General features: G+C 31.8%; 1 protein-coding gene across 4 annotated transcripts in view; it reads left to right on the plus strand.

Moving 5' to 3' along the window:
• Positions 1–21,528, plus strand: part of LOC105196722 (elongation of very long chain fatty acids protein AAEL008004) — a 34,260-nt gene that overhangs the window by 6,800 nt on the left and 5,932 nt on the right. For all 4 annotated transcript variants that reach the window (XR_005576410.1, XM_011162794.3, XM_039457728.1 and 1 more), the window contains exons 2-4: positions 7,196–7,268; positions 14,432–14,622; positions 21,094–21,231. Coding sequence is in view for 3 of the 4 variants with exons in the window: in XM_011162794.3 (XP_011161096.1) it covers positions 7,208–7,268; positions 14,432–14,622; positions 21,094–21,231 (390 nt within the window). In the remaining variant the exon portion in view is untranslated. The remainder of the gene's footprint in view (positions 1–7,195; positions 7,269–14,431; positions 14,623–21,093; positions 21,232–21,528) is intronic.

Genomic DNA, 21,528 nt, shown 5'->3' on the forward strand with positions numbered 1-21,528 from the left:
TCTGCGTATGCGATCTGACGCAAGATTAATCTGAGAAGCGGCAACGATAAAAACACTTTTTTTATCGGGAGGAAGTAATAAGAAACTGATAAAAAGGTTAATGAGAATAATTAGATCTTGAGATTCTAATGATTATCAGAATCGCGCGCGATGGTATGCTGATTGTTACGCTAGACTGCTACACCGCTATCGGCGTAGTCGACCCTGCTTCTCACGGTGCTCGGAATGGGGAAAACCGAGATCCGGACTCTGATAATTACCTTAACAAAAGTATTCAAAAACAACTTAATATATCAACCGGATGTACTTGAGACTAAAAAATAATTTTAAAAATCGGTTTTTTTATTTTTTTCCACATTTTCCATCAAATTAAAAAATTGAAAAAAATATCAAATATAACATTTCATATGACTTATCTATTGAATTTTTTTAGAAAGGGCCATTTTTTAGATCAAGAGAAATCGCGATTTCAAAGATTCTAAATTTGTTTAAAAATAGAATTTTCAGCAAAGAACGACCAAAAAATTAGAGATTATACATGGATACCGTTTATAATCATGAATTTTTTTGTAAAGGTTAATTTAGATTTAGAGGAGAAAAAAATGTTAATGAGAAATCACATTTCTTGCGATATCTCGAAATTGTGGGAGGTCTTTTGAAATGAAACTTAGCGCAACATTTTCTTTTATCTGATTGGATATTTTGCCCTATATAACGATTGATTAGGCGCAGGGCTCAAAATCACTCCTTATTACGCTATACCCTTTATATTTTTCATATTTAAATTATACATTAGAAATTTATACACAGAGAGAACTAGTTTTGCTAGAATATCTAAACAATTTAGCTATATACAGATCTAAAAATAATTTCGTTAGACCTTCAAAATATTTACGTAGAATCGTAGAACGTTCAAGCTGATTGCTAGAACGTCAAAACTTTTTGCAGCATTTTCTATCACGCTTGAACATCCGTCATAATTATTTTAATGATCCAAGAAAATTTATTTTTATATCTGTGCCGAATTAATTTTTTAGATATCTCAGCAAACTTATTCTTTCCGTGTAATATATTCATAAATAATACTCGTAACTATTGCACATTTACATTGAAATTGCACTAAAACGTAACAGGTTTGCATTGTTTTTTTACATATCTTTTTATCTATGATTGCAGAGATGAGTTTTCAATTTCACTTAGTAATAAAGTGTTGTGGATATTAATATTGATTTGATTTACTGCGAGATATCGCTGTAAATTAGTGCATAACTTTTAATTAAACGCACGTTTTTGTTCAGTTCGATTAAATTACACGTAATTTGATGATTCATGGATGACATTTGCGATAGAAAATTTGATAATTCAATCGATAACATTTAACCGATAAAACGCATCGCAACGCGAGTCATGAACAAGCACGACTGCTCGGCAACGCGATTAAATGTATTATGAACGATACGAATCGCAGAATCTCTTCAAGAATTGCTAAGAGAGCGAACTCTCATAAAACTTTACAGAATATCTCAAGATTATGCATTTTTTATCACGATATAATTTAATAAAACGGAAGGTTCTTTGAAATAATCGATAACGGAATGCAAACTTTCGCGAAATACGTAACAGTACACAGGCAGAAAAATTTACAGAGAAATTAAGTCAGATGAAATCATCTTTTTAAAAATATTTCTGGAAGTCAGCATTGAAAATAATCTAGGGTATTAAAACTGATTCAAAGTTGATTTTTGCTTGCAAAAATTTAATTGAACATCATATATTCTTTCACGATAGCCGCAACATGTAATAATCGACGTTAAATATTTTATAATATTTTTTAAATTAATATTTATTTGAAATTGATTAAAAAGCAATAACAGAATTCTTTTCTTTTTTTTAAGTTTGAAACTAAGAGTTTTATTTTTTAGTGCATATAATTTAATTGCTATTAACAATTTTAATAGAAAATATATACCTAGAAAAACTTGGCAACTTTAAAACTGCTTCAAACAATTTGATCGTGAGATTAGAAGTTACGCGCATTATGCATCATTTTGTATATAAAACAAAATGAGTAATTATTTGTAGCACTGCACAATTACATCAAGATATCGTTCATACTATCATTAGATAATTTCTTTTTATCTAGTACACTCAAGATTGCAATAATAATTTATAATGTTACTTAAAGAGCGATTAGCAACTCGCGATCGAATAGACATTACTATTTAAGGGAAAAAAAAGAAAAGAAAAAATTACTATATTTAAAATTGTAATAAATATTTGATAAAAAAAATAACTGAACTGCGATTTACTTTTTTACAATTATTATGAGTTGTAACTCGATAATTAAAAATAAATTATAAAAACTGATTGATAAGAACGACTCATATGGTAGCAAGCCATAAATTATTGCACGACGTAAATTACACGATTTTTCATCAACAGCAATGGCTAGAAATTATAAGATAGGCAATGCTTAATAGAGGATCTTGCATATCGTGCAAAAGAAATTAAGCAATGATAATTTGTAAAAAACATTCGTGTATATTTATTCCTCGAAGAATACAGAAATGCGAAAAGGTAAAAAAATGAAAATCAACTAAAAAAAAATTGATTGCACTGTTGTGGTAATTGGACGGAGTGCTTGCGATTTGTTTGCAAAATTGATTTGTTAGAAACGCAGTTAAATGCACGCTCATAGAAGAGAAATGTCAAACTGATTAATTTAATCTGATTTTGCACCGCTGATAAGCTAAGGTGACCGTGCTAAGGTGTAGTTGCGCCGATAACGAACCATGAATCTTGCACCATATCTAAAAGTTATTACTTTTTAGCGTAAAAGATTAATTTTTTAATTTTTTTAGCTTAATTCCTCGCAGATAGTCGTAAATTGTACGAAATAAATTGCTACAGAATTCTGATCTAATGAAATGAATTTTAAGGGTAATTACGCCACGCAATAATTTATGATGCCGTACTGGATTTTGAATTGATCAGTTTTTATTTTGTCGAATCGCGTGCGTCGAGATCTTTGATACGAAATCGAAAGACATAACAATCCTATAAATATGACAGCTTCTCCAGTAAATATTTATTATTGATTGTATACGCATCTTAATTGATTAAGTCAGTCGCAGTTTTTTTTTTTCATTTTACATGTATTAAACACTTTTTTATTACATATCAATAAATTATTAAAAAAATTTCCTTATGAAATATGTAAGATATGTTAAAGAAGACAAGATTCAATTATAATAGATTTATAAATCAATAATATACATCACACGCGTATGTAATTTATGAACAGTTCCCACATCAATTTTTTATTTCTTACTAGGGAATCACGTTTATGCCTCAATAACCATAAAAATACAACGTAGTATCTATTCTCTAATAAAATAATTTATATTCACAATTTTATGTTTTTATTTTCATTCCTTGTTTTTTTTTGTTTTTTTTTTTGTTATTTTCGCATTAAAATGCTATAATTCATGACAAAAAAAGTAGTAAAAAGATATGTTAATGAACTAAGATAGGATCCGATTGAAATATCTATAATTTAATATACGTCACACACATACGCGCGCACGCCTTCTTTTACGCTACCTAACTCTGGTGCAATTGTTTCTGACGCGTAATCGTGTATTTAGTAACTTTCTCGCGGCACACTTCGCGATGCCTAAGGTGGCCGCTCACGTGTCACTTTTCCGTCTCCCCTTTTTCTCTTTTCCCTTTTTGTTTCTAGCCTGCCACCGATGTCTACTCACCTGTCTGTTTACGTAATACGCGTAATCGACCGGGGAAGCTACGCCACGTCAAGAGAGCGGGAGAGAAATTTACCTGACTCGATAAACCTCAGCTAAATCCCGATTTGACGTGGCAAAATGCTCTGTCGCTATCGGCATTATCTCTCTTAACCTTTCAATTGATGACACATATAGTAAAACATGAAAGGCTCTTTGATATGAAATTTCAACGATAAGAGGACCGGATTGATAAGAGCCAAATTGCAAATGCTGATGTAGCGAATATTCGTACCACGGCTTCTATAATGATCGGAGCTTGTAATTCGAGTTCTTTTCGAGGACGATTTAAAATCGAGCACGAGAGAAATATGCGTAATCCATATACGTAAAAGATACCTGATACGAATTTTTGGGTCAAAGAAAGCTCTCTCTGAAATATTTTATGTATTTTATGTAACATTTTATACCAGCTGTGTATCATCTATATAGGAAAACAAATTGTACTTGAATGTCTGTCGACTTAATCGTCTCAATAGATATAAACGTTACGTTTGCATAGCTAGTCTATTTTCCTATTATCATGAAGCGACATACGTTAATATAGCTAAGAAAATACAAAAGGTAAGCTTAAAGTCAAGCAAAGATAATGAATGTGAAAGTTAAATAAATATTTAAATAAGAGTAATAAATCAAATAAATTAATGCTTATATATTATATTGGAAATTGTGTCATACAATTAATTGTAATGTAATTGGTAATGTAATGAATAACGTTAATAATATAATCATTCGGATATATTGAATACGTTGGACATTCAAGGAGTTGACATGAATGACGGCTACGGGGAAATTAATTGAATAAAACCCTGTCATTGAAAGCAGTCGTGACGGATTCACACGTCATTCTGCGTTGCACAATCGTAACCTAGAAACGTTACACAATAAACAAATTTCTTGGCGTTTCCATTAAAGGAATATTGACAGGTAATAAATAATGTGCATAATGACCATATCGATCACTTCGGTATACAGGAATAATTCTTACTCGTGGTAAAGTCAAACGTGAAAAGTCAAGCTGTCTTTACATCGCTTGAACAACCATCGTACCTGATTTGCATGCGCTAAGTGCACTTATCAAATATGAATTAACTACGTAATCGTACGTAGGCTCGTATTCACTTTATCGCGATCGAGCACGTGAATACGCCCACATATGCAGTCACACGCCTATTTTTCTTACACCGAGATTAGAGCTTGGTATATCAATGACAACGTCATCGTGGTCGTCGTTCAATGAGGAGATTCGACGAAATTTAACTCGCACACATTCTGCGAGCGACCGTTACTTTGACCCACTTACAGACGGCACGATATTTGACATACAAAATCGGGACAAGGCGTGAGCGTATTAAGGAAATCGTATGTGACTGACCGGGAGAAAATTTGGCTGGAATAGTCGAGAAATTTTACTGACACAAGACAAAGTTTAAAAGAAGGAGTAATAGCTTTTTTTTCATAATTATGATTACGCTATTTTTATTATTCTATTATATAAGAAGGGACTACCTATTCTTTTAAAACATTTTATGAACCATTAGTTCTTGTTCGCGAGAAAGTGCGTACGTACTTTTATTAGCGAGTAAGCTGATAAAAGGAAGGAAAAAAAGGAAGAATTTTCACGAATTTTCTATTATCATAAAGATCAATTTTACAGAAGCTATAATTATTAGAAATAAAAGAAAAATGAAGTTACAAATCAAAATGTGAATTAATGCCGTAAGAGCCAGCACAAGAATGTTCATGTGTGAATTAATGTAATTAACAAGCAATTATTAATACAGTACATACGTTTTGATTCTCAGTTTTGGATCATTTTCAATATAAAATTACTCTATTCCACTTGCAATGGTTGATAATCAAACTTGTGCAGCACAGATTCGGATGCAGTACAATAATGTAGACATATGGATTTATTGATACGTTACGGTCCGATTATACAATAACGTGGATTATAACGTACCAAAAAACCCACATTGTCTACATGTACACTATTGTACTGCATTTTGATCTTTTTGTATCTGTGTTACATAAATTTGATTATTATCATCCATCGTAAGTGGAATTGAGTGGAATTTTACACTGACGATGATCCAAAACTGAGGATCGAAACGTCTATATTGTATTAATAATTGCTTGTCAATTACATTAATTCACACATGAACTCTGGGCTCTCACGGCATTAATTCATATTTTGATTTACTTCTTCGGAACCTTTCCTAGTTTAATTTTAAAGTTACAAATATTCGATGTTCGATTCGGCAAATTGAAATCGACGAGTAATTTAGCGCTACGTGGACTCGATCGAAGTCACTCGAAAAGTCACTGCCCTGCCACGGCACCTCATTTATACTTTATAATACTGTTGATGTTCGAATCCATTAATCCGTTCAAATATTAGACGCACCAATGAGAAAAACAATGTCTTACGTAAGGCAACTTATGAGAGTGAACTCTGTACATTAAAAATTAACTGGTTTTATACTGCGTATAGCCAGAGACGTATGCTTCACATTATTTATTCGAACGAAGCATTGTAATATTGCTATCCGACCATAATAGTGTTCGCACAGCTCCGAACAATTTTCATGTATGAATGCATGCACATATTGTATTTAAATATTTTTGCTCTTTAACCTTTTCAGAGACATATTTTTTTCTACCTGACGGATTTGTGTAAAATCTTGTAATTCTATGTTTCTTGCGATCTCTGATTACAAATTAAAAATCAAATTGAAAAAATTCAAAATCACATCCAATACGGTTATCATGTAGGAGTAAATTAATGTAAATGAAATTTGCACTTTCAGTTTTGAATTTTTTAATAGAAAGATGAAGGTCCAATTTTTAATGTCAGATCTTCTCATAGCTGCTAAATATATTCTTTGAAGTTGATTTTTCTGATTTATTTCAGGATTACATATGATAACAGAAACGATTGATAAACAAAAGGCCTTCTTTTTATTATAGCATCAATATTAATGATCGAAATATATTTTTATGCGACCTGAAAGGTATTGAGTTATAAAATTTTCAGTGCTGGTTCTCGGTGAAATTTCTTTTTCCTCGCGTTTTTATGATAACTTATAATGTATACTTTTCATCCTCATGGGATTCATTCAAGAACGTTACTAAAATGTGCACAAAAGAGAAATAAAGATCATTTTCTATTTAATGAAATAACCATGAATACAAATATATGTTCGAATAGAACAATAGAATTTATTTCACATTGGCATTATGATGATTTTTTACATCTATACTGATCTAATTTACATATATTGAATATTCCATATGTGTTATCCTTGATTTAATATAATTTAAGAATTTTTAACGTTGTTTCGAAAGTGAAATACATACAAGCAAAATTAATTTTTACTACATTGTACTTTCAGATTCTATTCAAGATGACGAGCGCGGTAACAAGCCTGGTGCATAGTTATAGGGACCTTATGGACAATCAGTCCGGTAAGTCAGAAAAATGAGTAGGAATGGAAATAACTTGTTTGCAATCACTCCGTTATATGCCTTTATGTTACATTAATATTGCGTTGTAATTTTAATTTTTTTATTTTTAATATTAACGAAAGTTGAATCAATTCATCGTAAGTTAAATCAATTTGTCTATGTTATGACTGATACGGCGGTGCATTACAATCTAAAATGATTCTCTCTATAGGAAATGTAAAAGATTTAATGATTATTTCGTGATACATAATGTTGAGAGATAGTAAAGGATGGACTACACGGAAATATAAGTGTTTAACTCTTATATTCTTTGTTCAATTTGATTTTTTCAATTATGATTGGCAATAAATTTCCTCTTTGATATTCGACAAAAATGCAAGGTATTTTTCAAATTTTTCTTTCTAAATGTAAGAAATAAATATTTCGTATTTTTAATTTTTTAAATAATAATTTTTATTGCAATTCATTTTTCTTAAACGTAGTAAATATTACTTGATAAATTAAATTTTCGTAGGTGCGGTACACACACACACGCACACACGCACACGCACACACACACACACATACACACACACACACACACACACACACACGCACGCACGCACACGCACACACACTGAAATTACCCTGTATGTATATATGTAAATTCTATATTCTTTTTTTTTAATTATTCTAAATATAATTCCAATATAGAAATCGTTTATTGTAAACTCATAAAAGTAAACAAAAAATCGAAAAAATATAATGCCAATTCTCTTATATCTATTCCATGAAGATAGACCATCGCAGACACATGTTATTATTCGGAACTCATTTCGACAATTCGTTTGCTGTTACCATTTCAAAATTGACTATTACGGGCAACTAAAAATTGGAAATCGAAGGTTACAATCATGTGACTGTAAAACTGGAGTTTCTCTCACGATTTAATTGACTCTACTGTTTTGTTTATTTATTGTTAATTTACATAATGTTAAATGTAGTTAGTAATGATAATAATTAAACCCACATAATTAATTTGCTATTGTTAATTAAGTCCAACGCTCGTACCACTTTATAATGACATTCGACTATATATATCTTTTTTTATATCTGTGGTCATTAAATCTTCATTCTTTAACTTTTTTATTCTGAAGATTTCGCATAATACTGCTAAATTAAAAAGAATCGCCAGCATCGTGACCGACATTTTCGATGAAACGGGGACAGAACTTGAATATCGTCTTAGCGCGTAGAAAAAAGTTTTTAACGGTTGTCCGCAAAATATGTTCAGCTAACAATTCGTCGAATCTCTTGACCGAACAACGATAACGATTGCTATTGACACGCTGAGTTTTAATCTCGGCATAAAGTAATACATACTAAGAGTTCTTTGAAAGTTATAGAATCGAATGGCGACAAAAATTGTTCGTTCCACTTTTACTTTTGCAAGTAAATTCATGAGATTGAAAAGTAGCTCGTCAAACGTTCTACGTTGACACATTGCATCAATAAGCCACCTGAATTAATAATGTAATCGTGAAATGTGTTTATGTACGTACTTTTTCACGGGTATTACGTAACATCGGTAGTTTCGCAAATGTGCTAATAGAGGAGATAAAGCAGAGGTAATTTACGTAACGCGGCCCATTAAAGTGTTCCAGTATTGGATATTTAATTAAGTGACATAACGTTTGCTTATGTGATGCTGCCGGATGAAAGAGGAAGAGATCGGTATTTCGCACGCGCTCGATGTTTTCACCGATCATCCATGATCGTATGAAAGAAACCGTGCAAATTTGTTCAAGAGGTCAAGAAGACGAGAGGCTTTTCGCCGGAAATTCCGCGCGTATTACAACCGAAATTTCAGAGATTCCGAGAGTCTGTTTACCGCGCGTATTTTCACGGCGACGAGAAACCCCCTTCCTCGGAACCTTCCGGCGGCAGCGCGGCGCGAGTCAATATCGTGTCGTAACGCCGGCAAGCGTTCCTTTTCTAATTTCTCCGAGAACCGTTCGGAATCCTTGACCCCCCCGTATTTCCATACAAGTCATTCAGCCGTGATTCCTGTTCTGATATCTCTCTCAATCTGTCCGCTTAACGATACGGGAACGCAAACTCCCGCTAATTTTTTAACCTTTAAGTAGGTAAGTGGCCACAGCACCTCAGGCAATGAAGAAATGCAGATTTAGAAACCTTGGTCTAGAAAAGAGAAAAATAGACACTATTGTTTACAAGTTTTTAAATTTATTTATTTATTTATTTATTTATTTTTACAATTCATCTCTTAATGGTTTAACTAATTTAAATATAACATGACAATATTTCTTTGAAATGTCAAATGTCGCAGCACCTAGTTACTTAAAGGTGAAGACTTCGTCATTCATCATTGTTTTTTCCAATTTACTTTTGAAGAAATATTAATACTCTTAGTCGCCACTAACTTAAATACTAGACACCTTCAACGTTCTCGGGAAATTTATTCAAATTAAGCAATTAAATTATAGAAGTAGGCAGTTTACGAGAAGAAGATATTTGCAAAATTTATAATTCTTATTCCGCCTAACTTTCTCGCGTGCGAATTGTTTAAAAAGAGAAATCGGATCGAAGATTAAATCAGGATACCGTGTAACAGGATCCGAATGAACAAAAGTTAACTTTAAGATGACGGACATTTTAATTGTAGATTTGTTAACGTGACTGTAACGGAAGAATTGCGAATTAAAGATGATTAAAGGCTCGATTCCGAATCTCGTGACGACGAACACGTGCATTCGCCGGCAATCGCGGGGCGTCCTGTGCACGCCTATTCCGGAGAACTGTGAGAGAGCTAACGTAAATAATGGACGTTCGTCTACGGCGTCAATACGGCGTTGATACGGGGGTAAGATCGGCGTTATCTTTAATTGGGGCGTGACGAGAGGAGAAGAAAATTGCACAATCGTCCGACGCGTTTCGCTGGCCGCGGCGTCTTGAAATCGATGAGAGCGGCAATCCGCCGGTGTTGGCGACCGATATTTTTTTCCCTTCTTTTTCCCATTAACGTGACGGGAAGGGTGGAGCGGGGCGGAGGGGCTGAGCTTTCGTGTCATGCGGAAAACAGACGTAACTCCGACGAAGCGGCGTCGATGTCGGTATCTCGGTGGCGTGCACGTGTTTTTTTGCGCTAATCATAGGCCGCGTAGACGCGGAGGCGCCTGCCGTAGTTGCTCGATCGTTGCGACGGCCGCCCTTTTGCCGCATTGCCCGTTGATTTCGTCAAAGTCTACGCGAAGACATTACGTAACGGTCCGAATGCACGGATAGACGAAATTCGATGCAATATCCACCGTCGCCTAGCGCTTCGCTTTGTCATTACGGTTGCGTGCCTCGTAACTCTGCCTGCTTGCACCCACTTTCCTTTCCGATATACCAACTACCAACCGGCATGCGGCATGCGCTTGTTATTGGGACATCGCTCCCGCGCCGCTTTTTTTCGCGATCGATCAGCGGGGACCCCGTCTGTTTTGTCTTCGACTTTTCCATGCCAATATCGACAGAAATCTCTTACGTTAAGACTCAATACCTGAATGCTGTAAAACCGTCTGCGCTTGTAACCGTAAAGTAAACGGTCAAATTGGCTCGTTAATTAACAATAGCGTGAACTGTTAAAACCGAAGCATATAAAGTGTAATAACGACGACCAGCCGCGCCGCGTCGCGTCGTAATCGAGCTTGTAATCGAGTCCGTCGGTCAATTGTGTGTTGACCAAGAATCCAAGCTCGCTTAGAATGTTGAAAAAGCAGAGAGAGAGAGAGAGAGAGAGAGAGAGAGAGAGAGAGAGAGAGAGAGGAAAAAATCGTTCTATGTATCGGTCGCGTATCCGTCAGGTCGCACGAGTACAAGGGTAATTTAGCGGAAGGCGACTGCTCACTCATTCGCACCTAGCTCATGCACGCACTCGCGCCTTTTTCTGCTTCCCCGTCTCATCGAGGGTGGATAGAAAGATGGCGATGGCGGTTTCTAGGATGCTCGGAAAACCGAACATATTACCGTTTGAAAATCATCGCTCGAGAAGAAAGGGGTAATATGGCACCCATTTTCATTTTATTGAATAACTTTGTTAATAATCAATATTTTATATTGAAACTTGAACCATTGTATTTATCGAAGTGTTGTATAGTAGATTCTAGATTCAAAGCTACGAAATATTTATTAGTTAGGACGTGATTTAGAAAATGTGACGACCCTGCGTAATGGATAGAAGAGAAAACAGATTGGTAATATGACCAAAAATAAATTTTAAAAATTGGTTTTGTTTAAAAAACACATAGTATTTTGTTACAAAATTATATATTTTAATTTACCATCGTTTAGAATTTTCTCGCGTTAAGAAACGTTAGAGATATCGTTAGTCTTACTAGCGTTAAACAATAAGGATAAAACGATGTCTCTCTAATGTTTCTGAACGCAGTCCTCTAGAGTGTGACAATCGATTTATCGAAGAAATATTTTGATATGAAAATTTCGCTTAAAAAATCAGATTAATAAAACGCTATACTGTTGAATAATTTTGTATAACTCTCGAAATACGTATAGCCGAAAAGTTAAATAATAAAAAAACACTTGAATGTACATACATTCGTATGACAATACGATCAGGTTTGGAAACAAATATATCCAAGTAGCATATCGAGCTATAAACGTCAACGATAACATTGTCGCACCACAATGCTACGATTTAAATTGCGACAACCTTATCGCAAATGTTTTATAGCTTCATGTACTACGTGCGTAATTAAATGTTAAAGTATACATTTAAATTAGTTTCGAATGTTTAAAAGTAAAAATGCCTTATAACAATTGTCGGCTATTGTGTATTGGCATATTAACGCCGTTACATAATGGCAAGTTACTAAACAAATGATTTCATAAACAATTGTCACCTAATAATGCTCTTGAAAAAAAAAAGTGTTTCAACAAACCGATTATTATATCATTAACTGATGATATTTTATCAGTTAACTGATGAAATATGTATCAGTTACTAATATAGTAATCAATTTATTAAAACACTTTCTTAAGGGTGGAGATAATAGAAGTAGCTGTGATGTTCACAATAGCAATAATACATATATCTCCTGTTTCTTTAATAATCCGCTTTTAGGCAAGGTTGGATAATAATTAGTTAAAAAAATTAAATAATGAAATGAAAAAGTTAATAACTTTTAACTTGACTTGGTTATTTTTTAATAATTTAATTTTTAATTTTAACTAGTTATTTTTGAAACACATAAACTTTTATTAACTTTTTTCCTAAGTTAAATCGATGTAAATAACAAAAATTATAAAAGAAGAAATATATCCCCATGTAAGAACCAATATTTCTTTGTTTTATTTCATGTAAACTTGATTTATAAACAAGATATTAAATTTCTCAGCAAACGAGAAATAATTGAATTGAATTGAATTGAATTGAATAAATCCGTATGAATGAAGTTTTTGAGTCTGCGAAAAATACAATAATGTAGACTCTAGTAGATTTAGATGGATTCAGAAATGAAAATATGAATCCGTTCTCTATATCTGTAAATTATATACAAAACTATTCGAGTAAATAGAAGTTAAGAATAACAGATTTTATATATGAATATTAATTTTCAAATTAGAAGTTGGTTACTTTATCGGATTTAGACTGAGTAAGAAATCACTTGTTAGTGTGCTTCGGTAATTTCAGTGAAGAAGTAGTGAAAGTACGTCTTCGGGCGTTGTGTTCCCCAACGAAAAGGTAACACATTGGTTCACTTCTTCTAGTTCTGCTTTTCAACAGGTGACATTCTCTGTTCATGTTTCCTCACTAAATATACACTGAGTATATAGTATACACACTGAATTTTCCGAATGCTGTTATGTATTAGTGGCACCAGTGAGTGTCTCCAAACGCAACCTCAGATGGACTGACGTTCAACTATTATTTTAGTAAATTTGAATTGTGCTTCAATTCGTTTCAATACCACACATAAATATAAACGAATTAGTCGCACGTTCATTGCATTGTAGATTGGGTATGATATCAAAAGCAAATGGCTAATTTATAATTATGGATTCAAAAAGATTGGTAGCAAGTTTCTCGATGGTCATTGATTGAAATACAAAAAGTAATACGGACAATCTGTATTTATGGATTCAAATACATTGGTCGCACATTTCTAGGCACATTGAGGCTATTGGGTAAGATACACAAAGCAAATAATCAATTCATAATTACTGATTGAAATAAATTGCGGATAGAAAATGTATTTAAAAAAAAACGAAAAAATTTGATATTTAACATTGTTTCAAATAATTTTCAGTGTTTTTATGATCCATATTATATTTGCTTTGAATAATTTAATTTTAAAAATTACTAATTTCTAATAATTTAATACATGTATGAATAACACTTTCCGAAATTAATTTTTAATTTAACTTAATTTAATCTTAACATAACTTTTAATTGAATTAGTTTTTTTATTCACGTAATTTTTAACATAACTAATTTCATAAGCCATTAACTTTAACTTAATTTAGGTAAAAAGTATATTAACTTATTCAACCTTACTCTTAGGTATTTAAAAATCTTAATTGAATTAGTTTTTTTATTCATGTAATTTTTAACATAACTAATTTCATAAGCCATTAACTTTAACTTAATTTAGGTAAAAAGTATATTAACTTATTCAACCTTACTCTTAGGTATTTAAAAATCTTTTAGAAAAACTGTGCGCGAAACTGCCACTACGACGTTTTGCTAATATTTTTTTCCATAACTGATAGCCGGCGTTACGACATCGGCAAATTCGTAAACGCAAACTTGTCAACAATGGTGTAACAAACATTCTTTTCCGCAACGTACTTCCTGTCGCCAGTTACAAATTTTGACCCCGTTAGAGGTGCGCGTTACACAAGACATTGCATAATGCGAAGACGACTTTTAAATTGTTACTGCTCGCTCCACTTTCCAATGTGCAAGGTACATATTGCGAAACGTTGATACTTTTTGCAAGAGCGGAATTTTGCTTTGTTTTTCCGCCGGCCCCCTCTCCCCAAAAAGTTTTCGTCGACTTTTTTTTTAAACCGTGGCTTCACAAACAAAGCTCTCCCGCAACTTCTTTTCGTCCATGATTTGTCTCTTGTTTTTCTAACGTTACATTCTCTGTTTTCAGATGCCAGGGTGAACGATTGGGCGATGATGAGCAGCCCCTTTCCGACCCTGGCGATATGTCTATCGTACGCTTACTTTAGCAAAGTTCTGGGACCGAAACTGATGGAAAACAGAAAGCCTTTCGATCTTCGGGGAGTTCTCATAACGTATAACTTCCTACAGACTCTCTTCTCCACGTGGATATTCTACGAGGTTCGTTTTTCTTACATTTCTATAATCCCGGATTTATTGTCATAAGTAATGACTGTGAAAGGTCAATCTACAATGTAGCTTTTTGCTTCCTATTTCTTTTTATTTTTTGCTTATTGCTTATTGCTTTATACCTCTCGCCATACGAGTCATCAACAGATGCAGAAACCTTTTGAAAATCAGATATCTTTTTGGTCAGACTATAATTAATTTTATATCTTAGAATCGGCCTCATTAACTCCGTTTAACTTGTTACTCAGCCAATTAAATGTGATAGTAGAAACGGGTGGGTCTCTAAATTCCAAAAATTCCTCTCTTCCACTAAAGATTACGAATTTAAAAATTCATATGTACGGAATGTTGTGTGGATTCGAATTCGCGACTTGCAAGTCTGTCGCTCTCACATGGAGCCACAATATTCCAGCTAAACAAATAAATAATGTCCGGTATATTTATATATTTGCGAACCAACAGTTTTTGTCACAAATTTACGATCCACGATTGTCCGTGTTGAACGAAGTTGGCAAGATTCTTCCTTTTGTATTCATAGTCGATTCTTATATTTAGGCTATCTTAATTACTATTTTTACGATGTTAACAGTTAGCCAGACAGCCGTATTAGCATTTAAGATGCTAATACGGCTGTCTGGCTAACTGTTAACATCGTAAAAATAGTAATTAAGACATTGCCTAAAATGGACTTGAAATAAGAATCGACTGAATATCCGCCATAAATTCTTAATCGCGACGATTTGACCGCGATTGTCCTCGCGCGGCGATCGACAGGAAGTTTCCTTCAATTATTTCTCCTCCGCCTTTTGTTTCGGTGGTCAATAACTACCGTTGGCTCGAACAGGTAACAACATGCGGTTCCGAGGAATTATTTCAAGAGAAATCGCGGCTTCCCAAGAGTTAAAACGATCTTACCGAAAAGAAAACTACACAGTCCATTTATGATGATTGCTAAAAACATTTTGAGATGAAATACCGAGAGTAAATTACTCTTCTGGAGCACCAAATAAACACTTTTTTTTACATTATTAACTCTTTTCTCTTAATTTATTCATATTTACGAACAACTAGATTGCAGAAAGAGTGAGTGGCGTGTATGAGTGGCATATTCTGATTGATATCTAAGCGAATACCGGCTAGTGAAACTCCTCATAAATATGTATCTATATTATGATTGAAATATTTTATTCTTATCTTTACAAATATAATAACGTAGAAATAACAAGCTAATGGAATTGGTCAGAACTACGATCAATTTGCGATATCGATTCCTATTTGTAAACGTAAACGGAAATGACAATTGCCTGATCGAATATCTATTCAATATAATGTAACATCCATTTACGTCACGTGCATATTAATGAAACATACATATTTAACAATATTATAATTTGACCGAAGACGTATTTCCTGTGAAAAGGTTAATCTCTAGGTGGTCAATGCTTTGTATTTTAAGTAAATTTTAAAAATGTAATTTACTCAAGACATATTTCCTATGAAAAAATTAATATCAAAGTCTTGTATTTTAAACAAATTTTTAACAATACTTAACTTTGTCAATAATTCGAAGCAATAATGTTGCAAAATAAAAAAAAATAATGGTTCTTGAACTCAATCATGGGTATTACCCAATCACGTCCGACTTCTATCCATGGAAGTTTTTTTTGAAATTTTAAAGATGATTAAATTATAGTGTATTTTTTTCACCAAAAAAAAGTGTTCTAAAAACATGTTCTAAAAACTGGAAAATATATTCAAGAATTTTTAGACATTTTTTTTAATCACTTTAAATAAAAAAGTAATTAGATTTGAGAGATATCCATGATTGTGACAATAAGGTACTCTTTTTCATATTAAGAGTTAATACGATTTAAAAGATTTAATTTGCTTGAAAATTTCTAGTTTTGACGATAAAGAAATATTTTTGTATAATGCAAATATACGTAAATATTTATCAATATATGAACGTGTGTACGTGCACATATGTATGTTTCACAATCATTCAGGATTCGACCAATCTATATACGTGCATATATAAAAAGATAATAATCGTATTTGGATCCACGTAGACAATATTGCGTGATACAATTACACGCATATGAACATGTTATCAGTGCCACGCGGAAATGATCAAAATCTTATCACAGCGATAAAAGAGATAGGTCACGGTCAAAGCAGTTCGCGTTATTATTTTCTTTTTTATACCAATATTAAACTTATTAAAAGGAGATATGTCACGAAACGCATGTATAATAGTGATACGCAATCTTTTGTAAACTGAGGGCCATTTTCAGAAACTCACGCATACACGCGCGTATACGTGTGTTTATGTTAATACAAATACATATGTGTGTATAATAGACAGATAAAAAAAATTTATATTTCAATACTAACAAGGAAATAAAAAATGACATAATTTCTAAAACTTAAATTTTATCAACATATTTATTTATGAAAAAATTACATTTTGTAATTTAAATTCTTAAAAATATACTTAAAAATACAGATATAAAATTGTAAAACTGTAAACATTTCATACATATTAATGTGATATTTAATGAATATATGATTTTATTATATATTTTCGACTATGAGTCGGCGGGCCTCATGTGGGTTGCGCATCACTATTATAAAATGATTGTAAAAAGGCACAATTGCAACTATATAACTTTAAGAAAAAAAAAAGATAAAGGCATCTACACAAAATGGATTTTAGTTTTTACAATATTTTTTTTTAATTGATTTAAAAATGTATATTTTTCGTTATTTTTATTGATTTAAAAATGTATATTTTTCGTTATTTATTAAAAAAATATTTTTTAGTTATGATAGTTATCATAATTACAACAGTTTAGAATATAAATCGACGCTTTTTAAGCAAATGACGATTCCAAATGATGATTTTATATAATTGCCATTTTTTCCTGCACTTTAAAATTGATAAGTCTAAAAATGGATGGTTAAGTTCCGTTCAAACGAAATTTACCACCAAGTCAATTTCTTCCTTGGTTGTCTTGACATGAGTCGATTATGCTAACAGATTCTCTAATTTATTCATGACATTCCTAGAACCTATCGAAGTGATACATGGTAGTTCTTCTTGTCCTAAATATAAAGCTTCGTTGAATTTAAATGAGATGCTCAAATTATGTTTACGATGTTAATCGTAACTGTTTAATTAAAGCTTTCTTTTGAATGAGATAATTATTACAAATGACATATAATCTGATTATGATTGATTTTTCCTGGGATACTTTCTGTACATTTAAGCAATTTTTTTAATTATTTTAGAAAAAATATACAATATTATTGCAAAATCTTGTGATTGGATACAAGAATTCTTGTTTTGTCATGATCAAGTACTCGATGCAAAAATTTTAAAATTTTAGTTACATTATACACGACGCTGATGGCAAAACTTTTATTATTTAGATATAGCACGAAAATATTACGCATGCATCATTTTACGTATTAGTGGATTTTATCATTAATATTGATCGAATATTCAGTACGATAAACGGTATTCAATTATCAATGCGATAAATTAATTTTTATGTTGCGCATAAAACATGACCGATACTGCAAACTTTGTTGTACTTGACATTATATTCAACGAAACGTGGATTAACGGCGACCATTAAATACAACAATTTTTTACGAAATTTATGAATAGTACAAGGTGAGCGTATCGCTTAAAAAAATTCCTAGCTTTCCGACGAACAGATACGTATTTCGCGATGTATAAAATTGCCATTTAATGATCTTAATTGCAATTGCGCGTGTAATCACAACTTGATTATTGTGTCTGTTAATTGTGTTATACGCTACGAGAGATAATCTTACAAGACTATAAGTTACAAATTACTTCACTCTATTAATAAATTAGGCAAAAAAGAAACTTAATAAAGTTTTAATCTTTTTAACCGTTATTATTTTTTATTTTTTTAAATAACATATGGCATAAGGAAATGTTTACTAATTTATACAATATTAGTAATAATCGTCGCGTTACATTTTCTGCTCTCTGTTCCAAGATCCCAGGTTTAAATTCAGAATATAGCAAATTCTTTTTTTAATCGATCGCCACCACTCAGAAGGCAATGACAATCCATCGAGAATGTCAACACTACTCTACATATATTTTTTGAATGCTACAAGGAAATTTGCGACTGTTTAGAACTAAAGGCCTAAAGAATTAAAACTGTAGTAAAGCTTAAGAAATTACGATTAGCAAGAGCCTAAAAACCTAGGACTACGTCAAGCTTAAAACTTCATTTATGAATGCCGTAACCGTAAAAAATTAATAAAACACAATCGATTATTCTTCTATAAATCAACTGCTCAATTTCTTACCATTACTCAATTGCTCAATTGCTTACTATTACGACCTTCATAAACCGGCCTTTAAAAAAACCTGAGTCCTAAGAAGAGCATTTCATAACAGTGATAACAATTTTTATTTAAATTTTTTTTAATTAAAAAAAATAAAACTTATCGCTTAATTAAAAAAACATAAAATTTTTATCACTGTTATAAGATACTCTTCAGATGATTCAAGAAATACTCTTTATTTCATTTAGAACATTCTTCCTACATTACTTTTAAAAATTTGAAAAAATTTGAAAATCACTAATCACTTGGTTACTTTTTTTATTTTTTTTTTTTAAATAACTGAAAGGTTACTTTTTGTCATTTTCCCTGTCAAAATGTCGTTTCTTGTATTCCACTTTTTTTATCCGATGACTAGATGAAATTTTAATTATGATTTTATTTATTGTTTGTCCATTTACAACATGTATTATTTATATAATTTATATTATATATACATATTGTATATTGTATATTATTCATTTTCGTTATATTGATAATCATTGTTTTATGCATTATAAAATGTTTAAAATAGATGTTTTATCATCTTCATTTTGCGCAGACTCGATGAGTCCAATAGGTGACATGTTCTGCTCAGATACGTGTTAATCGCGATGTATCAGAAACATGCATGAAAAGTCATTAAAAAAGTGTTGAAAATCCGTTACTCAACGTGAGATTTATCGAGTGAGAAGACGTTATATAATAGGCGAGTAACGTAATCACAACTAACGAACCAACATTTATTTGCAATTTTCAAGTAAATTACTAATCCTTGATCAAAGATTTATGTCTATTTCAAACTCATGAATATTATCAATTTTGAATTGCTGACAGATAAAAAATACATAGGTGGGATAAAAAGTACGTAAAAGAATATTGATATTCGCGTGCAATTTTCTTTTTTTATTTTTACTTTCTTTTTAGTATCATATATTTTTGAATTATTTAACTTATACATTGAAAAAAAATTGTTTATGTTGAAGTAAATATATTTACTTTAATATTATTTCCTTGATTGCAAAAAAATATTTCCCAAGTTTAAAAATCAATTATTATATACTAATATTTATTTAAATCAAGAAAATTAATGTGAAAACAAATATATTTACTTGAACATAGAAAAAATTATTTTTTTTTTTAGTGTACGCTCTTTCATATTTAAATCTTTGTTAAAAATAGATTGCGACATGATTAGTTACGTTCAATGAGGATTGTTATAAATGATAATAGGGAGTGTAAGACTAATTTACACCGCAAACATAATGGTCATTTCGACGCACAACGGATTATAACGATATTGCAACTGTGTATAATTGGAGTCATTTAGCGAATTAATTTCACGCTCATAACTTTATGAACATACGACGCCTTTCAGCTACGCGAATCCATTCTTAAATTCAAAAAAATTCAGTTAAGCAGACTATTAATCCAAAAAAATTACATTCTTTTTAGCGGACGTGCATAGATACGCTCGTTCATGTTTCAGTCGTTCTCTCAGTCTAAACCTTGATTCTAAAAAAATATCGTAGAAATATACATTTTGTAAAAGTTATTCTATAAAAAAATGCAAACTGCATATAAATACGGATGAAACAGTCAGTCGAAAATGTTATTAATACTATTATATCAACACTATTTTTGTTTGATTGTCGCGTCCGCATTTACGACTTGCGTTTTAAGTTATGTAGAATGGCCTTAATTTGAATAAAAATCACGTAAAGAGCTCATTTGTTTTGAATTTCAGTAATTTTATATTCCGTCAAAAAAGTTTAATTTATCACATACTTAAATTGTAAACATTTTTTTGTACCATATATTATAAATTTTGTGAACACTTTTGCATTTTGGAAATACAAAAAGTGAAAAGTTTTAAACAATTCTCTAATAAGTATAATTTTAATCGTGACTTCAAGCGCGATTGCATATAATTAATAGTTTTCCAGGATGTGTTTTCTCGCGGTTTGTAACACATACGGATCTAATAATCATGTCAAGAACTCGCATAAAAAAAACTTGATTACCTAATCGTTATAACATTAATAAAACAGTGTTTGAAGCAGCGTAATCAAATGGTTCGAATTACTGTTTCAGTATCTTATGAGCGGTTGGTTAAAAGGTTACAGCTTGCGATGTCAACCGGTGGATTATTCGTCCAGCTCGATGGGCCTCAGAATGGCAAGAACTTGCTGGTGGTACTATTTTAGCAAATTTACCGAGTTCTTCGATACGGTAAGTATCGATTTTCAGTTGACTTCTCGATATAAGATAGACTACAGCATATGTAAAAACACGGAAAGTACTGTGTTCGATAATAATTTACTTATATAACTTTAGCATAAATTTCAACCAGCATCTTCAGAAGATCTTGTCGAAGATCTTGTCGAAGATCTTTTCAATAATTTGTAGAAAAATAGATGGCTTTGCCTCCTTTATCTATTGCTTTATTTAATGTTTATATTTTTAAAGAATATGTATTTATTGAAACTCCATGTCGTTAATTCTAATTTTTTTTATTCTTACTAGTAG

This window comes from Solenopsis invicta, chromosome 15 (assembly GCF_016802725.1).
Source record: "Solenopsis invicta isolate M01_SB chromosome 15, UNIL_Sinv_3.0, whole genome shotgun sequence".
NCBI lineage: Eukaryota > Metazoa > Arthropoda > Insecta > Hymenoptera > Formicidae > Solenopsis > Solenopsis invicta.